Below are 21462 nucleotides of genomic sequence, written 5' to 3'. Positions count from 1 at the left end.
TTCTGCCAGGCAACCTATACATATAAAAAATCTGTTTTTTATCGTTTGTTTTTGTCGTCGATTCTATATTGAAGTACTTACACAACATTTGATTTTGTGTATCGTGAATCAAACATAATCTGGTCACTCATTGGACATTGGAAATGAATGGATGCATACAAAGTTTTTATTAAGAAAAAATGTAGAAATAATATAAAAACAAAACTGCTTGTTTTCCTCATTTACATATTAGATAAAGATATATTTACGAGGATTATAGGTACGAAGATAAATATAAATTTAAAGATAAAAATTGGCAATCATGTTGTAATTTTATTTATTACATAATGATATGATTTTTCAATGAAATAGCAGCATTTCATTTATGAAATCTTATATTTAATGCAAAGCATTATAACTTAAAAATAACTTGAACAAAGACAGTCTCAATGTCCTGATTAGTTTTATCAGTGATATTAAATATAGGAAATAAATATCATTTTAGTTAAACACTGATCAATATTATTTGAAAATAACAGAAAAAATCGATCATGACCTCTATTCTAAAAGGGAAAATTGAAATTACGTCTTGAATAACACTCACCACATCAATTTCGATCTCCTGGATCTGGAAACGCAGGATGATCGTCCATATCAGACCGAGGATGAGACGAGGATTGCCGTCGACTATGTCCTCAGCGCCTATGGACTCCAAGCGGACCTGCGAAATTGCACCGTATGACGTTAAACATTGAGTATAATTTTGAAAAACGTTAACTTTACTCAGAACTTGAAAACATACAAAATTCATAAATAATTTTTTTTTACATTGGAAACATTAAGAGATGCATTACTATATGATTTATATTTTGCTTTGTCTTCTGGCCTTGTTTAAAACTGCATCGATTAATTATTATTAATCAATTAATCAAGAAAACATCTATAACTCTAGAAATCCTCTGCCATAATATAGCAAGGTTATTTGGATTAATTGCACGGAATTCTACACTCTGCTTTTACATTATTGTTAAACCTAAATACAAATAAATAAAAGTAACTCAATTGAATTTATTTCCACCTAGTTCCCTAAGCGCACTTATTTCTTTGAAAATCGGTAAGTAAGTTTGACCTTTTTAAATCTGCAAAAAAAAATTTACAATATTTTTAGTCATTATATTATCATTTTTTTCATATAAACTCTGCTTTTTATTGAACAACATTTTTCCTTCGCTTATAATTTGCACATTTTTAACTACCCTCATGATCCCTCATCCCGTGTCAAAACATTTATTAATTAAAAGACCATTAATATCACACCAAATTTCAAAAAGAAGGGTACATTCATAGCCATCGTGTTTCCCTTTTACTCGTATCACATTAGAGCGAGACACTGCATTAAACTTACTGGTCCTTAGTTAATACTTAATATGTTTAAAATTTGTTCTTAATATATCCTAATTAGACAAAGCATACACGCGCTAACCAATTTTATCTTCAATCAAATATATGCCCTATTACATGTATTTAGGGTTACATTTTTACTGCATATATGCAACCTCCGTAAACTAATTTTCCTTCAATTCAATATATACCTTATTTCAAGTAATTAGGGTTGAATTTACACTGCATGCATTTAACCTTGAGGAAACCTAAAGCAGGCACTTGCTGGTCTTCTCGCGGAATGTCATAATGGTATTATTTCATTTCTATTTTTTTTATCTAATTCATATGAACCAGTTGTTTGTTTATTGTTTCATGTTATGCTTTGTATACTTATATGGTCCTATTTGTCTTATGGGTCATAGGGTTGTATATAATTACAATTTTTAATTATTTATTTATAATACTTTATTATACAAAACAATGTAAGTAAATCTAGTACAAACTAATAAGGTACAAATATTTTGCACAATAGACGGTCTTATTGCTACACAGCAATATCTGCCAGTCAACCTGGTAGAAAAGGAAATGTAAGAAGTTTAGGGTTAGCGCAAAAAAATAATTTAGAGATGAAACTTATTTAATTACAAAATTCTTGGGTTTAAGCGTTGCGAATAATAATTTTATTGAGAAAATACCAATAGCATTGGTATTTTCTAATTATTAATTGAAAATGGATCGGTTACCAACACAACTTTCGATCATCAAAAACGGTACACTAACGCATACACGATTAGAAGTCAAAGAGAGAAGGTATGATTAAACTATCGTGAGCGAAAAAGAAACAACTGAAGTAAAATGTGGATAATTAGCCACATTTCGACGTCTCCTCATGTAACCTATCTGCACCTTTCTACGTAAAACATGTTTTTTGAAGTGAAAACTTCTCTAGCGGCGTTGAGCACTTTTTCTGTAATGGGTATAAAATCTTAAACTCGCGTCAGGACACGTGACCTGATCGAAAAAGCGTAAGACGGATACCATTCCAAAATATCCAACATGCTCAACGTTAATAATCAAGTTTTCACTTCTGCCGGCACTCCCGGAGTGCAACCCGTCTTTTTTTCTTTTAAATTTCTATATGAGCCTATATTCCCGCCAGATCAAGGTAAAAGCCAAAGATTTTAATATTGAAAAACATTCAACTATAAAAACAACATTGCCATTCAATCGAGTACATTACATAATTTTACCGTATTGTATATTTCTATTACAATTTATTATATCAATCGCAATCACAATAGATAAGGGATATCAAGAGATAGCCCACTTGTTATTAGGAAGCCCCACAAGGCTATACACTTCTTGAAGATATGTTTTTAATTCTGTTAATTGGTTTATTATATAAGTAACTAGCGGTCCGCCCCGGCTTCGCCCGTGGTACATATTTACGTTTTCTCTACATAAAAACCATCCTCGTACTTCAAGGAATATAATAAAAAAAGAATTATCGAAATCGGTTCAGCCGTTCTCGAGTTATGCGCTTACCAACACATTTTGCGATTCATTTTTATATATAAGAAGAAGAAGAAGAAGACTAGCTGCGCTCCGCGGTTTCACCCGCGTGGCTCAGCTTCTGTTGGTCTTAGCGTGATGATATACTTATAGCCTATAGCCTAGCTCGATAAATGGGCTATCCAACACCGAAAGAATTTTTCAAATCGGACCAGTAGTTCCTGAGATTAGCACGTTCAAACAAACAAACAAACTCTTCAGCTTTATAATATTAAGTTTAGATTTCTGATACTTCAATAAGTAAAGTATCTCTTTCATTTCAATTCACTTATTTAGAAGCTACTACTTCTTAGAATTGTCTACATTTTGAAATGATGCTAGGTTTGCAATCTTTTACATTAGCAGTATTTTTACTTAATATGTGTCGGATATCGTCTTAAATCATTTTATCAATGAAAATAACAGATTTTTGTTCCGAATAATGCTCACATTTATGTCTAATTTCAACTATCAAGAATGTGCACACAATCTATTGTTTTGTTATTTCAAATAACTATTTATTGTGCCCTGCTTTTGATCCCTCTTCTAAATACTTAAACTGAAGTTCTTAAGCTTTTACCTATAAACCTCTATAGCTGCTCATCTTTTATTAACGTGTAAACTTATAAACATATCTTAATCTATGACGTCACGCATATCGCAAAGTCATTTATCCGCTTATCCAACTCCTCTAGATAATGAGAAACCAGCCTTATTTATTTAATACCTTATCGATTTTTTGTGATCTAAAATTCCTCGAAAGGGCACATTTTATGTCTTACGATATATAGCCGGAAACAAGACGGTAAATAAGTTTTTTGAATACATATTATAAATGTTAAAACTACAATTCTGTATGTATTCGTCTGTGCTACTCGGTAAGGATACCGATAGTTTTCAAATGAAACGGCGCCATTACGCGTGCGTGCATGAGAGAATTATTATTTTCACATATCTTCAATACTTTTATAGATAATGGAGATATCATTAGAATTGAGTATTTATTTTTGGAATTTTTATAACATGAAATCATTGACGAATAATAAATACTACTCAGAAATTCTCTGAAGCAAAACTCTGCCTACGCGTTTTTTGGGCAGAGTTATCGAAACAGCGTGTACTGAATTTGAGCATTATTACGATGGAATAAGATCTTAATTTGAATGAATATTTTCAGTCAGTTAGTTGTGTATAGAAAATCAATGCAAATATACAACTTGTATCCCATTTTATCCTTGTTTACTTTGATTAGGTCATTGAAAATTTTGAAATAGAATAAACATATCGTGACTTGTGAGTCGAAATTTGAACCAGACTGTTGTTTTACTATTCTGCCGTTATACGTGGATTTTTGAGACGCGTCAGTAAGGGCCTTACCTTAGTATGCAAGAAGCTGAGTGACTTATTGACATTTTCGATCTTGTGAACTCGCATCCTTCCCGAGTTGGGCCTCGGAAGACGCTCGCCACTGATGATCTCCAGCAGCTTGAGCAGCCGTCGACCGTCCGCCAGGTCGACGAAGAGGTCTTCCACCTCCATGCGGGCCTGGAAGTCAAACAAATACAAGGTTAGTAAGTTATAAGATATATTGACACATTACTTTAACAAACTTGGCAAAAGTAAAATTTCTGAGATCATCATCAAATAAGTGTAATTTTTTTTCGTTTAGACACTCCTATATTACTACTGCAGATTGAAGATCGACATGAAACAACTATAGATAAATCGACATTTTTCACATTATGTAGTTTTGTTCTGTAATTAAAAAGTGTAAGCAAGAGGGAGTAATCAATAGTTGATGATTATAGAATCATCATCATAAAATTGCATTGAGAAAAAAATTGTTCGTATTCATATACATGATAGAGATAAAAGTCTAAATTAATGATATTAACATTAATGAAATAATGAAATTGTGGTTTTTTCTGAAGGTATTTGTATATCTGTATCTGGAATAATTTAATTGTAACAGTTTTAAGGTATCATTTACGAATATTATAAAGCTGAAGAGTTTGTTTGAACGCGCTAATTCCAGGAACTACTGGTCCGATTTGAAAAATAATTTCGGTGTTGGATATCCCATTTATCGAGGAAGGCTATACATCATCGCGCTAAGACCAACAGGAGCGGAGCCACGCGCTAGTAAATAAATAAAGTTATATTGGCATTGAATTAAATGAAATTTCCTGCAGGGATGAATTTTGTCATACTTCAATTAAATTTCGATAAAACACTTTAGAACTTATTTTAATAGCAAAAACTCCGCAGAATCATGGTCCTGATGTTATACCATTCAAATTAACCCTTAGGTTGCTTTTCCATCAGAGATTCTTATTCTCAATCTTTTACATGTTTTACGACAACAATCGCGACCTACATTATTATTACTGTAAACATTTTGATACAACTTTGTATCACCCTTACAATAACTTCATTGTTGATTTGATATCAAAGGATGACCGAAGCCCTATAAATAGAATATTGGGGTCACACTGTGTGCGGTAATGTCTGATGAATTATTATTTAACTTGTTAATAGTTCTTAATATTGTAATCTATACACATATTGTGTTAAAATGCAACCCTATTTCCCAAGGGTCACGCGTCACGGTATCACTGGTCTGATTTTGTTTATTTATTGTGGTGAAACTTCTTTAGGCGCGTCGAGGGTATTCGAATGTCGCGTTATGGCAATACAGTCACGTCATGGAGTAAGGCGACGATTTTGGTATCTTTGAATCTTGCCGAAGAAGTTTCACTTCATAGCTAGTAAATTATAATCATAGCTCTAATATCAATACTTAAAGCCAATAGCCGATGGAGTCATCGCCACATCATATCATTAATTAACGTAATAATATATTATTTTCTTTGATATGTGTTTAATTAACGCGTTTATTTATATTTACATGACTTGTATCTACTATCGCCCGCCCTGATTCTGCATTCATTGAGATTGTATTAACTAGCTGTGCCCCGCGGTTTTACTCGCACACTCCGCTCCTATTGGTCTTAGCATGATGATAATATACAACCAGCCTTCCTCGATAATTTGACTATCTAACAGTGGTACTAATTATCCATACTAATATTATAAATGCGAAAGTATCTCTGTCTGTCTGTCTGTTACTCAATCACGCCCAAACTACTGAACCAATTTGCATGAAATTTGGTATGGAGATATTTTGATACCCGAGAAAGGACATAGGCTACCTTTTATTGCGAAATATGTACCACGGGCGAAGCCGGGGCGGACCTCTAGTAATTAATAAATTAAACTAGTGAAAATAATTTAATCGGACCCGTGGTTATATAGCGTGATCAAGCGAACACTCATCAGCCTTATAATATTAGTATAGATAGAAAGAACACTTATTCCACATCTGCACTACGTAGATTATTATCGATTTTATTTACCTTGGCTATTAGTCGGCTTAACGTTATTAAAAGGTTAGTTCTATCGAGAGAGAACTCGAATGAACTGCTTAATATTTTTTTGTTGTTTTGTTTACAGGTTTATTCAGAAGATGCAAAGATCTACAGGGTTGACATTGTATTAAATTAAAGTAATCTTCTTATATATAAAAATGAATCGCAAAATGTGTTGGTAAGCGCATAACTCGAGAACGGCTGAACCGATTTCGATAATTCTTTTTTTATTATATTCCTTGAAGTACGAGGATGGTTCTTATGTAGAGAAAACGTAAACATGTACCACGGGCGAAGCCGGGGCGGACCGCTAGTAAATTAATAGATTTATTGGATAAATCCTAGTATCGGTATATCATAGTTATTAAGCTATTCCTCGAGTGCCACACGTCTTTTTTTTATTCAGAAATGTGTACTGATTACATTTTATATATAGACTGCATAAGAAGGTGAATTATTATTTTGAGCGTAAGAACAACCTTTACTTCTGCAGCGTATGGTTTAGTTTTTAGTTCAATAGATATAATATTCTTCAATCTAATTCGGATTTATTTTCCGTTATTACTTTGAACTTTTGCCTTCTATCGTTAACTGTTTCTATTTTAATTAATTGAATTCATATCTTTCTTCTTCGAATAATTTTATTCCTTTGCAAGCACCTTGTATGATGTCACATCTCAATTAAAATCAAAACAATATAGGTGACGGCAGAATTGTGTCATTTTCCTGCAAATTATTACTCATCATGTTTACTGGGACCGTGAGACGACCTTCATTTGTTTGCACTTTGTGTAAAATAATTCCGATCACGTATTGAAAATTTGTCAATTAAACTGATGGCTAGACTTTAAAGTAAACTTTGTAGTGTGTCCTATTGAAAGCGGTTTTGGCGTAATATTAATAAATTGAGGCATGCTACCTCAACTCGCCGACGAGCACCTCTTTTGCGTAAAAAACGGAAAATTTAAGGAATGGAATGGGTACCTGGGAATGGTATACTTTTAAGAATTGAACGGTGTTTTACAGAAAAAAAAATTAAGGCATCGGATGATTAGATTGATACAGAATAAGAAGAAAGAGAGATACAAGATAGGAATAAATAGAGAAATCTCGATATATAAAAAATTTAACATGTTGGTCACCGTCTTTACACTGGGTCTAATATAAATTTGGCTATTATGATATGATGTTGATCCTAACTACAAATAGAATTGATTTTAGCATTTTCCTTGTATTGGTAAGAGCGAAAATTCTAAATACTACATACACCGAAAGGAGATTATTTATGGTCTAGTTTAGCCTATCGTGTCTTTTGGTCCTTGTCATGTTTGGACTGTCTCATACTGGTCCTTCAAGCCGGATCTACACTATAACGTACCTTCTGCAGGAACGAGTTGATCCATTTCGTGAACGTCTTCTTCTGTATGTGCAGCCGCTCCTCCTGAAGCGCCCTGATGCGGCCCTGCTCGAACTTGAGCACGTCCTCGCGCTGCGTCATGTTGGAACGTTGTTGGACTGCGGTCGCGTACCCGCCGGGCTCATATTGGGACCCTGCAAGGAAAAAGTGGTTGAGTATATTGCTTGGAAATAGTTGATACGATTTATGCGGTAGGTTTCATATCATCATGAAAACGTTCTTCAATATATATATATATATATATATATATATATATATATATATATATATATATATATATATATATATATATATTCCGCATTACTTAACAATTGTTTTAACAGTGGCTGAAACATATGATTAAACCGTCGACTACGACAAAAAGATTCAATAATAAACTCAATTAATTATTAATACATAAAAAGAGAATTGAAAATACAATTTTTGAATTCCGTTTAATATTGCAATTTGCAATACACCCCAACTTTCTCACCTTCATCTTCATCCTCTGTTGCAATAAAAATAAACAAACAATTGATTATTTACTGTTCATTTAAACAATTTTTATAATTTACTAAGAATGAACAACAGGTATTTCTTATTTGTTTTATAATAAAGCATTGCGATATGACTTCTATTTTGGGGGATGCTAAAGAAAATATACAGTGTCAATTTATTCGACAAAAATAAAATTCAAATGTTTCTTTCAGAATTGTACATATTATGCTCTTTCTCATTAAGAGTATTTGTAGTTTAAAATTCTTAGATAAATTCTGACTAAAAAAATTCAAAATGTTTTAACTACCAACAACTACGAATAATTACTTCCGTATCGTCACAGTCAAACTGCCATTAATATGTATATTGAGTACATATTGAGTAAAACATATCATAGTTTTAGCTTTTACAATTCAGATCAAAATAAACACTCAAATTATTGAATAAAACCTTACCTTCATCAATTACCAAATCATCTGTTAGCAATGAAACAAAAATATTTATATTAACGTCGTGAATTCTAAATATGGTATTACAAAATACAATAACATGATTTGTACGAAGTAACCTTGACTTTTATGTTTATGCAAAATTCGACGTCCATAAAAACATAGTATGTACCTACAAGCGAGCGACTGCGGTCAAATATTTTTACAATGCTGCAAAAAAATGTGGACGCAATTTTGTATTGTCACTAAGGTTTTTGAGGTGTCAATGTAATTTGCCATAATTCGCCATAATTTAAGTCTATTATTTCCAGTCTGGAAAAATGACACCGCTCTGACCATCCTGGAAATAATACTGTTTAAGACATTGCACCCCCAAGGAAGCAGAAATATTTGTAGATAAATAAAATTAATTCGCTTGTTTAATAACATTGAGATTTATCTTTAGAAACTAAATGTGTTAAAATTATTCTTGCAATATATTTTAGTCGTGAATGTTTTGTTCGATCAAAATTGTTTGTTAAATGAGAACATTTTATCTGTCTAAAATAGTATTACAAAGACTCCACAGTTGAAAAATGTAGACTATGACTTATGAGCATAAGGGTGCACTCACACACATCAGTCACCGTCACGGCACGTCATCGGACAGGTTTAAAAAAAAATATGTATCAATAGTTCTAGTATGACTCTGTTCCCACACGACAGTCGCCGGCACGAAATCTATCAGTGACGTCCCCGGTCAGGCACGTCAAATAATCTTTCCATACATGTATCATACTTTTATCCCCACTCACCCGGTGCCGTCACGTCTCAGTTCAGTCAGCGTCGTGCTACCGTCAATTGCTACATGTTCTCTAGTGTGACACACGTCTAATCACTCACTAACCTGATGTATGTGTTCAATGATTCAGTCAAACCGGCGACGTGACTGACGGACAACATGACGGTGACTGGTGTTTGTGGATACGTACACAAACCGTCACCGATCAGTTATCGGTGACTTGACGGTGACTGATGTGTGTGAGTGCACCCTTAATATACTAAAAACATATCTTTCCTAAGCCAATAAAATATATGACGTCATCTTCAAAATAATTACCATATCGTCTCGAAGGTTGGTAATCCTGATAGGATTGTATACTGACGTTGCTAAGCTGCCTCTGCATTGTCACGACATTTGCCCCAATTCACTTACACTTATATTCGCACTTACACTTATGCTTGTTATTGCACTTAATTGACTTTCGATTTTGTAACACTTTTTTATGGTTTGATCTGTTGATAAACAAATGTGTCAGATGAAGAATTCCAAACGATTTTGTCGAGTTGTAAATCAAAGCAGCCAAATTTAATTTATGAAGTACGTACTGCACATAATTTGCAATGACATCTTAATATTTAATGGAATGGCTGTGTTTAATATTTGTTTTTTCTTTGATGAGAATGGAGAAGCCTAATAAAACAAGTGGTTGCCTATTCGAACTATAAACACGCTTAAATCAAAACAAAACATTTTTTTGTAAACCATAGATACACAAACCAATACAAACATACAAAAACCAATAGGACAATGTTTTGCCATAATCTATACAAATATTATAAAGAGGAAAGGTTTGATTTTTTGTTTGTTTGTTTGTTTGTATGAATTGAATAGGCTCCGAAACTACTTGGCAGATTTGAAAAATTCTTTCACTGTTGGAAAGCTACATCATTTGACATTTCTGAGTGACATAGGCTAGGTTTTATCCCGGAAATCCCACGGGAACGGGAACTATGCGGGTTTTTTTTTGAAAACGCGGGCGAAGCCGCAGGCGGAATGCTATACATAATATTACGATACAGTCTACAGATTTTAGTCTATGTTATGCCGTAATGTTTTATAGGTAATTACTACTGAGATAAAAAAATGTGTGCGTGTACTAGTATACACACGTCAGAAGTGAAACTTCTATATGAACTTATTTTTCAAAAAATAATTTTCTATATGCAACTTTACAGAAATACGTCGAATCACGCGTGGTACGGATAAGAAAAATATGGCGCGTAACGGAAAATGTCACGCGTAACGAAAAAATGTTACACTAAATTTTTTTCCAACCCCGATAAAGAAGTTTCACTTCAATACAGGATAACAGCTGAATCATCTAAATTTTGCAACAACCTCTAAATAAGTACTTCCAGAAGATATGAAAAGTACCACAACGAAGTTATAAGGGGTCAAAATTGACCAGAATTGAGCAAATCGAGAAAAAGGATGGAACGGCCGCTTTTTTCCCTGACTTGGCGACAGATTACATTTAGATGCAATTCGACTTATACATAGAACTACGTTCTAGGAGAAGATATAAAGCCTATACGAATATTGTTATATCCTTAAGATTAATGTCTAATACATTACAAAATCAAGAGGTCAAGAACCAAATGGACAATTAAACGACCAAAACAGCACAACACAGCGATAAAATTCAACAAAACTAACGTTAATTAAAAACGCAGTCAAAATAATATAATTAAGAACCGTTATCACAAACTGAATATAAACAATAACGTGGGAGATAGTTCGCTGACCTGCGCAATCGCATCGGAGGCGGTCTATTTGGACGTTGATAGTGGACCTGGGTCGTTTCGACGAATTCGTATAGCAAATTTATCTACGCGCTAGGCTTCGGTCGCTTTGTAGAAAAATAAACAAATTATATACCAAAACCTTCCTCGAGAACCACTCTATCTAAAAAAACTGCATCAACATCCTTTGCATAGTTTCAAAGATCTAAGCATACGTACAGACATTAGGACAGACGCGGGAAGCGACTTTGCTTTATACTATGTAGTGATTCCAACAACAACAAACTGCTAATATAATAATGAAATCATCACCATTATATGGTCATTAACACTCACACACCGTGGCCAGCACCGTGTCGGCATCGCGTGTGCACTATGCCGGCAAGACCGTGCCGTTATGTTGAAACGTCATGTTTTGAAAATAATAGGAATACTTCGCATTTTATGATGTTTGCAACCTGTACGTGTATGTGAGTAATGCACAAGTACAAGATACGTTTATTAATACTAGCTGTGCCCCGCGGTTTCACCTGCATTGCTCCGTTTCTGCTGGTCTTAGCGTGATGATATATAGCCTATAGCCTTCCTCAATAAATGGGCTATCTAACACCGAAAGAATTTTTCAAATTGGACCAGTAGTTTCTGAGATAAGCGCGTTCAAACAAACAAACTCTTCAGCTTTATAATATTAGTATAGATTAGAACAGCACTCCATTCCATACAAATACCCCAGCATCACAATAAGCCGTGGTGAAAGCGATGGGTACATCATTGTTGTCGCAGCACCGTACCGTTGAATGTGGCACATGTGTGATGTTATATTGTAGCATAATGAGATCATTGAGATGGTGTTACTTTGTGTTAGAGAATTTATGGAGCTTTGAGCAAAACAGCTATAAACGTTAGCTTATTTGCGTAATTAGATCATTGGGATATGGTTGTACTCTATACGAATGTAGAAACATCTCCTCTTTATTAGAGAATTTTAAAGAGCTTTGGTCAAAGTAGATATGAGTGTTAAATTTTATGCATTTACTCTTATGTGAGAGAATTTATAAAACTTGGGCAAAACAGCTGTAAATTCTCGATAAACGCCCGGCTTTTTGTTAGTGCATATTATAGAATATAGACTATGCGGTGTTTGTGATAATTTTGTAGTGTTAATCGTGTCGTTATTCCGTCAGTCCGTAACAGGACGATGAGTGAAGTCAAGGCAGTTATTTAAATCTATTGGGCTAAAAGATATTCTTTAGAAAAATATATAGGCTACATTTGAACAATGAGGGGTTTTCTTTGAAAACGCGCGCGAAGCCGCGGGCGGAAATCTAGTAACAAATAACCATAGTTTCACAACACAATTAAATCCTACGTGACTACATACTCGCAACACCTTCAAGTACTCGAATGCTATCGACTTATCAATGTATGCACTAAAAATCTAGATCACTCCTTGACTAAGGCAGTACGAGCTGAATTTATAATTAGTTTATTATTTACTAGTGGTCCACCCCGGCTTCGCCCGTGGTACATATTTCGCAATAAATGTAGCCTATGTCCTTTCTCGGGTATCAAAATATACCTATACCAAATTTCATGCCAATTGGTTCAGCAGTTCAGGCGTGATTGAGTAACAGACAGACAGACAGAGTTACTTTCGCATTTATAATATTAGTATGGATTTATTATTGTTGTGTTACCAATGTTTTATTTATCCTACTACACCATGCTGCATGATTACCATGATGTTCTAAAGCAATATCCATACCAATGTGAAAAAAATCAAAGAGCTCTAAAAATAATACTGCTTCAAGACGTCATGGTAACCGTAATCAAAACCTATAAGGTTCCGTAATTTATCTATACTAATATTATAAAGAGGAAAAGTTTGTAATTATGTATGTATGGTTTTCACGCATAAACCTCTCAACCGATGTTGATGGGCACAGACAATCTTTAGACCCTGAAAAAGAACATAGGCTACCTTTTTTTGCGAAATAAGTACCACGGGCGAAGCCGTGGCGGACCGCTAGTTGTTTATAATTACAATGGCTTTGATTGCTTCAAACATATCGAAAAACATGCAAACAAACAAGCTAAAAATGTTACGTCCATTTCTAGAGATAGGTTATCACACATGTATGTACTTATGTCTGTATTGTTTTTAAATAAATATCACACTATTAAAAACCGCCGCTTTTCAAGTAAACTGAAAACACAAGAAAATAGTGTAAATATATGTATTTCGACATTAAAGTGTTGTTAATTTGTTACAATACAACACATACGTGCTACAACAAAAACAAGGGGCATTCTTCACAAGGTCAGCGTTTATGACAAATTTCTTTGTAAATGTTTTACCCAATGTCAAACAAAAACGCATGATAGGAATATAGTGAAATAAACTCGCGTTGTGTTGCTGGACAGATTTGGAAGAATTTTGATAGATAAATAGGTTTAAATATAGGAGAGCATAAGTTAGGTGGAGTTTTGTTTGTTGTGAATATCAAGCAGTCAAAGTCAGGCGCAAAACTAATTACTATTTCAATGATAAACTAAAAGACATTATAATTACTTCGATATAATTTACATCTGCACAATAGGGAAATAATCCTTTGAAAATGTCCTTTACAAATGAAAAAAAAACATCACACAAAGCGAAGTACCAGGCGCCCATAACACTGAGAAGATGCGATCTACCTCTAAAGCAGCATTGTGAGTAGCCATATGAAAACAGAAACCGTGAGACACCAATGAACTGGTATGGTAGAATAAATAAAATTAACCTAAATTATATGGCTTGATAAAACTGAGAACTAAACTATCTTATTTCTAGATCTATTCAAATCTGTTCGTGATAAATAAATACAAACTTTCATTATAAAATAAAATAAAATAATAAAATATATATTAAAATATTATTTGAATATTTTCAGAGTTGGTATCTGTTGTACATTGATCCCAAATAAACTGCACAAAAACCTCATGATGTTATTTTAATATGAAAAACAAACAGGAAAATCATAAATTAAATATGGTCATAACTTAAATTTTGTGCCAAGTCAGTATTAAGTAAGCTTTAAGTTTAACTTAAGTTGTCCTAAAAACCTCGAACTTATGTCACACTCGACGCGACCGAGTACCAGGCGCACATAACAGCGAGAGGATGGTATTAAATTCGCGGCCAAAATCAGCGAACAATGAGCCGCTTCATTCATAGACGATTGACCTTTTCGGCGCGACGGGGTGTGGCCCCACTGTTAGAGGACGAATTGTATCCGAAAATTATATAATTGATTAATTTAACACTTTGTTCATTGTGATTGTTTTTTTGCTGGTAAATACTTAAGTCTTTAGTTTAACCATATTACGAGGAATATTTCCGGGGTAAAGGACAGAATATCAAGACGGTCTCTGGCTTTCGGGGGCAGTTATAACTAACCTGCAAACTATCAATCAAACGAAACGCACTTTGCATTCAATCCATGCTACGAAAAGATGATAAATTCGATATAATTTATAACAAAATTTTAAAAACAATTATTCATACCTATGTCTTATCTTTTCATTACGTACCAAGCTTCGCCCGAGTAGGCCTTATTTTACGTTTTCCAAAAATTTGAAAGAGTTACATATTATCCAATTCCCCACAGCGACAAATCCAACTAACTAACCCGTTTTCCTTTATTTGTATATTTAGTTTTGTAACATACTATAACACGTCACAGGGGGCATATTCTACTTATTTAACAATTCCTATGACACAACGAATTAATTCCAGTTATACAACACCGTACTCCATATACGTGAATGAAAACAAAATGTTAATATCGTCACCGATGAATTCCCGACGGTATTACGATTACAGGCCATTCATAATGTGGTTTATTAATTTATTATACAACAGAATACGATGATTATTGTTTACTGATTATAAATAATAATATTACGAATGCGAAAGTAACTCTGCTTACTTCATACGTATGAATATAAAAAGGATTATGTTGGTAGTGTTATTAATCTTCTTATTTTAATTTCGCAAGATAATTTGATGAAATCTACAGTTGATAAATCTTATGACTGTACCTACATTCAAGATACATTACAGTTTTCTTCATTTTGTGTTAATCGTAATAGGAAAACGAGAAAAATAAGTTTATAACTAACATTCCGAGCATGTTAGTAATCCGATGATATCATCTTAAGGTGATGAATTAATTTTTCTAACATTACGGCCCTTTTTAAACCTTCGTAATTTTTATATTATTAAAGTTGTCGTGATGAAAATTCTTGACAAGAAAGTTCAATAGTAACACAATACGTCTACCGTTTTAGAAACATGATTCCATGATATTTTCTCGATAGAAAAAAAATACAAAGTTCTCATTGTTATTTTTTTTTAATCTCTGGCATCTTCAAAATAACAAACGTAAAGTTACGACTTTTTGGATATTAACTATAAAATATACAACCTATACGTCTACCGTGTTAGAATTTTGAAATATGCGATGGTTTTGAAATAAACAAGAAATACTTGAAATTAGCGCCTGACCAGCCAATATAGCGAGAGCCGCCCTGTACCTTCCTACCCCGATCGCTGCACGAGTCATTCCCGCTACGGCCGTCACACGGGGAACTTGTGTCGCTTGCGCAATCGTAAAAAAGGGTGACAACACGATAAGACAAAATGAGACAAATGGGGACAATAAAGAAAATAAGAAGAAGAAACATAAAGGTTGGAGGAAAAAGAATGCTTACAATTGGAACAAATTAATGAAGTAAGTTGGTTTTATTTTAAATTTGATGATAATTGTATTATAGACGATGTTTGATATGTACATAACGAATGTGTAAGATTTTTTCATTTATAGCATAAATAATCTTTTCAGAAATCCGGAATCCAGAAGGAAAATAAACCCACTGATTGTTCACAATGTGAACCCACTCCTTCGTAAGTACCTTTATTCAGTCAAAAATGTATGTTATCAACGCTCTACTGGTTTTATCGCATGATTCCATTTTTAGCAAAAAGCAACAAAGTGCAAAGAAATAAAAAATCATGGTAAACTTAGTGGAAGTATGGTGGACGTAATATAGAATTATGGAACAGGAGCTCGTTGGAGTAGTATTATATTTAAAAAAAAATGCGAAAAAATTTCAAGAATTTCTTAGTAGGTGGTAGATAAGTATGTTGTATAAAGAATTTGATGTTGATATTTATTTCATTTATACTTACTACACCTGTGCGGGAAATTGCTTAGTACTAAAACCGGTTTATATTCATATTTACATAGTAATGTGAGTTTTCATTTCGAAAAATTTTGTGTAAGTATATTAAATTGAGTTCCTGGGTGATCTGGAAACACAATTGGGCCCGGAGGATGGCGCTGCAGTCACTACTCCTAATCACATGAACCGATTTGGATAAATATTTGTGTGCACATTTCATTGTTGTGGGATGATTGGTTGATTCGTTTTCACATTAGCTAATATTATGTATTTTTGTTGTTAGAAAGTAAACTTAATTTAACGTTTATAATACATTATTATTGGTATAAATAAGCCAGTGTTCGTCTCACATTGCTGTACCTGCCTACCTATCCTACCAGGGCCTAACTTTGTTCTGGCTATTTTATTTTGATTATTTGTAATGAATAATTACAATTATAATAGAGTGCAAAAAATAAATACATGCGTCAATATATTTTGTGTTTTTTTTAAACAATTTTTTTTATTTAAAAAAATATCATTCCGACCGCGGCTTTGCCCGCGTGGAATTAGGTTATATCGTGAATCCTGTTTTATCCCACAGAAGTGTTCAGTTCGGATAAAAAGTATCCTATGTGTAAATCCAGGCAATTAGCTATATTTTATCAAAATTGGTAATGTAGTCTTGACGTGATTAAGTAACAACTAACAAAAAAATATACAAATTAACATCCAAAGTTTCGCATCAGTTTTACTGTATTAGCGATATCTTCCACTCTTGACTTTGACTGAGAAGAATTAGGGTTTATAACTTCTTTCAGAAATAGTACCTTTCATTTCTGGGCATGATGTAATATCTACGTCAGCATCAAATTCTATCTAAATCAATTCAGTAGTCCGCGTAATTAGGTACCATTTCATTTTTTCAGAGTAACAATATTTTTTGTTATTTTAAAGATTATTTATAACCTGTATTATTTTGTAATAATTACTTACATTACGAAATAATAATAATTAATAATTATTAATAATGTCTAAGTAGTTGTTAAAAAGAAGATAATTTTGTGTTTATAAGCAAGAAAATAAAACCAATAAATCAACAATTAAATATATGTATAACAATATTATAACTGTATGACGACTCCATACATGTTTGTCCCGAGTCGGCCAGCGGCAGCGCGGCGAGTATGCAAGAATGACTTCGCGCACACCCGCGTTCGCGATAGCGAGCTATTAGACTCCGCCCGTCAAGCAGTGGATTTTTTTTTGTGTATCGTCTTAAATACACAAAACACAGTATTACTACATAATAATATATTATAAATTGAAAATAACTAATCAGTTACGAACGAAAAAAGACGACTTCCTGTAATGATAAAAATTAAAAATTATCTAGCGTTATGTTTAAAAAGTCATTATAATTTATACAAATTTTATGCAGGCTAAAAAATTATTTGTTTATTTTATTTAGCCAATAGAAAAATTTCCATCCATTAAGTAACTATAAAACTACTACTTATTTAGTTACTGTTAACTTCTGCTTTTTTTTTAAGTTTTGAAAAAAAAAAGCATTTCATTTTAAACCTCAGATCTTAAAGGGTCTATATTATTTGCAAGTTTCTTCAACCATTCATACAAAACATTAATGTTTATCAGTAAAATAAATCACACAGGTTTTAATATAGTTATTTTAAAATATAACACAACAATTATTAACTAGAGATAAGGCACGGACCGGTTTACGTTGAAAAATGCTATTTCAGTATGACACATAGATAATAATTTAAGGATTACGTAAATGCGTAATTTCGAGTTATCCATTGAATAAACTTTATTTTATTATGTTATAGCTTTTCGCCCGCGGCTTCGCCTGCTTTGTCTAAAACATAATCACTACATAGTATAAAACAAAGCCGCTTTCTCTGTCCATTAAACATACAAAGGGACATCCCTTTGTATGTTTAAATCTTTAAAACTACGCAACGGATTTTGATGCGGTTTTTTTTAAATAGATAGAGTGATTCAAGATGAAGGTTTTAGTATATAATTTATTATGTTTTAGATAAAGCGGGCGAAGCCGCGGGCGGTAAGCTAGTAAATTATATACTAAAACCTCTATTAAAAAAAACCGCATCCGTTGCGTAGTTTTAAAGATTAAGCATACATAGGGACATAGCACAGACATAGATAGACTACGCAAGTACCGCGATCTGTATGAAAACCAAGCGTGTCATATTTTTTGTACTGACCTTGACGCGTTATGACGTCACGAGCGCTTTTTAGTGATGGTAATTTCATTTTACGCTAAATCGATTAGGCCGCCACTCGCGCGGCGATTCTAGTATCGTCCTATCCCATCGAAGTAAATCGAAAGAAATCAGATCAAACTAGATCTATGTCTAAGAGGTAATTAAATAAATGAATCGTAATCGATTACTAAATCGATTCAAGACAGAAAAATGATAATTACCATAGACAGAGGAATGATAAAATAAATTTATAAACCTTTTAATATTCTAACAAGTAAACTAATGTGTTTTAGCTTTTTCTTACATATGCCCATTGAGTTACCGTGTACTACGTACTAGAGAGGCCATCGAAAGAAAGTAATGAAACTGTCAATCAATCAATCTTTATGTCCCGTTGCATCAATCTATTTTTCTTTTATGTTCGGGTTACTTGGAAAACTGAAAAAACAAACATAGTCTAAGCAATAAGGAGTTTTCTTAAAAAACTCCCAAGATGACACTTTAACTAATGGCGTCCATGTCATAATATTTATTTTTAGTACCTTTGTATTAAAATACTTAAAAGTTCTAGGTCAAGTCGTATTAAATGACAAAAAAAATCTATGCCTTTTTTTCTGAAAAATTGCTCCTTCAAATTATCATTTTTCTGTTCGATTATAAAATCGATTAGAATCGAGAACTTTTGCATCAAATGAACATCACTAACCACAAAATTGGACAGAAAAATGAGAACAGAAAAATGAGAAGACGCTATTCATTGCTTGTTATCATACGACGCGATCTTTACCGTGCCAAGTAAAAGCCGCAATGTATTCCGAATCATTTCGTATGATTTGGTATCCGTGTTTGTCACAATCGTTTTCCACAGATATTCTTTATTTGATTTTAAAATAAATAGTGCATATTCTGATTAGAAAATTACTTACCGGTGGAAGGAAACATCTCTGCTAACTCGGCCACTCACAGCTGTGGAGTTTCTACAGTTTATAACGGCGCAATTCGGCATTTTACTTTATTCAGCTTCACGTCTTTCCTTGGCGAACTGCAAGCGCGGACTGAGTGTAGGCCAGCGTCAAGTAAGGTTCATAAACTTAGTTTGGACACGGGAAGTACATACACTCGCTTAGTCTACTATGTCCCACAGACATGTATCAAACATGTCTGTGGGACATAGGGACAGAGAAACCGACTTTGTTTTATACTATGTAGTGATTTGATAAAGGTACACTTGTTACCAACATTTCCTTGTTCCTATGATATAAAATAATTATAATTCAAAGCCAATTCAAATTTGGCTTTTATCAACCATAAAAAAAAAGTTGGTCTTGCTTTATCTATAAATTAACATAAACCTGTATTATCTAGCACTCTAAAATCTAAATTAATAATGATATTATATCAAATACAAAAACATTTTATTTAAATTGACGCACTATCATTAAATCTACCTAAGTTAATCTATACTAATATTATAAAGCTGAAGAGTTTGTTTGTTTGTTTGAACGCGCTAATCTCGGGAACTACTCGTCCGATTTAAAAAATTCTTTCGGTGTTAGAAAGCTCATTTATCGAGGAAGGTTATATTATAGGCTATATATCATCACGCTACGACCAACAGGAGCGAAGCCACGGGGGTGAAACCGCGGGGAGCAGCTAGTTATACATAAATAGGTTATATTAATGCTATTACTTGTGTCTTGCGGTTTTACCCGCACTGCTTTTTTCTATTGTTCTTAGCATGGCTATATATAGCCTGTAGCCTTCCTCGATAAATGGACTATATAACAGTATTATTGTTATTCAAATCGGAAGCATTTTTCCTGAGAGATTTCAAATAAACAAACTCTTCAGTTTTATAAAATTGCAATCTTCATCATTGCACTTTTAAGGCTTCGATAAAATTCTTGATATAAAAATGGCGACCGACGTAGAAACAGGAAGAGAAATAGCGAATGGCTGTCGTTAGCATTTGATAAATTTACTCTAAATTAATCGCTTTACTAGAAACTAGAAAGCTCAAAATATTTTTAATGGATATAGATAATCGTTAAATAAATGCTATCAATTTACCGATATTTATTGGTTAACGGGATTGAGACATTAATTCATAAATTTATATACTATATTTATCATCCATTAGAAGCTGGTTTGCGAGAAAATGGTACTAAAGTAAGACTATTTTATTATGTGTGCCAAATTAGTAAATAACATATTAATTACTGGCGACTCGGCGCGTGTTCGGTACTTTATTCAAATTGAACTTAACTGTGTGACACATAAAATGATATAGGTACGCGTACGTACTACGAACCGGTACGCGTCAAAACATCAACGGCCACCCGCTCCGCGTATGCAACCGCTCGCACTGCGACCGCGACCCCCGAACCGGACGTCAAGGTCGCGCGCCTCGCTTGGAAGTTGGAACACGTTCCATTTTTATTAAATTTGAAAACGTTCGGTTCATTTTCGGCATTCCATTTTCAAAATTGCACATAACTGTTTGACACGATGATTCATAGACGCGTACAGTTCGTTTCAAACTTAATTGCGGTTCGGAAGTTAGCTGCGAGTGCAGGTGCGCGCAGGTTCAGTCAAGTTGACAATCCCGCTGATACCCAAAATTGCGTATTGCGCATCAGAACGTACGATGTTCCCAGCCGCCATAAAGTTTGAATCGTACAACAACCGATACACGTAACAATAACAATACAGTAAAAGCTGACAGTCGCACCCTCTCCGCGTATGGCATCGCTCGCACT

General features: G+C 33.6%; 2 protein-coding genes and 2 long non-coding RNA genes across 4 annotated transcripts in view; 2 read left to right on the top strand and 2 right to left on the bottom strand.

Annotated features, from left to right (window-relative positions):
• The window catches only part of kst (spectrin beta chain, non-erythrocytic 5 kst), a 93184-nt gene extending 83227 nt beyond the window's left edge, over positions 1-9957 (bottom strand). Inside the window, exons 1-4 of the mRNA XM_089712995.1 lie at positions 9784-9957; positions 7720-7892; positions 4291-4458; positions 584-700 (exon numbers count right to left, since the gene is read on the bottom strand). Of these exons, the coding sequence (XP_089569121.1) occupies positions 584-700; positions 4291-4458; positions 7720-7892; positions 9784-9850 (525 nt within the window). The 5' untranslated portion in view covers positions 9851-9957. The remainder of the gene's footprint in view (positions 1-583; positions 701-4290; positions 4459-7719; positions 7893-9783) is intronic.
• The window catches only part of LOC149475799 (uncharacterized), a 102396-nt gene that overhangs the window by 33231 nt on the left and 47703 nt on the right, over positions 1-21462 (top strand). The window lies entirely within an intron of this gene.
• The window catches only part of Lrrk (Leucine-rich repeat kinase), a 147950-nt gene continuing 133206 nt past the window's right edge, over positions 6719-21462 (bottom strand). The window contains exon 59 of the mRNA XM_089712745.1: positions 6719-6740. The gene's annotated coding sequence lies outside the window, so the exon portion shown is untranslated. The remainder of the gene's footprint in view (positions 6741-21462) is intronic.
• On the top strand, positions 15676-16353 carry LOC149475803 (uncharacterized). Its single transcript, XR_016318014.1, has 3 exons — positions 15676-16024; positions 16136-16197; positions 16272-16353. It is a non-coding gene; the product is annotated as an uncharacterized LOC149475803 (long non-coding RNA).

This window comes from Colias philodice, chromosome 29, assembly GCF_061535455.1.
Source record: "Colias philodice isolate Cphi_HAF_F1 chromosome 29, ilColPhil1 Martin Lab GWU primary, whole genome shotgun sequence".
Lineage (NCBI taxonomy): Eukaryota > Metazoa > Arthropoda > Insecta > Lepidoptera > Pieridae > Colias > Colias philodice.
Note: the sequence above shows the minus strand (reverse complement) of the source record. Positions and strands in the feature narration are given on the sequence as shown.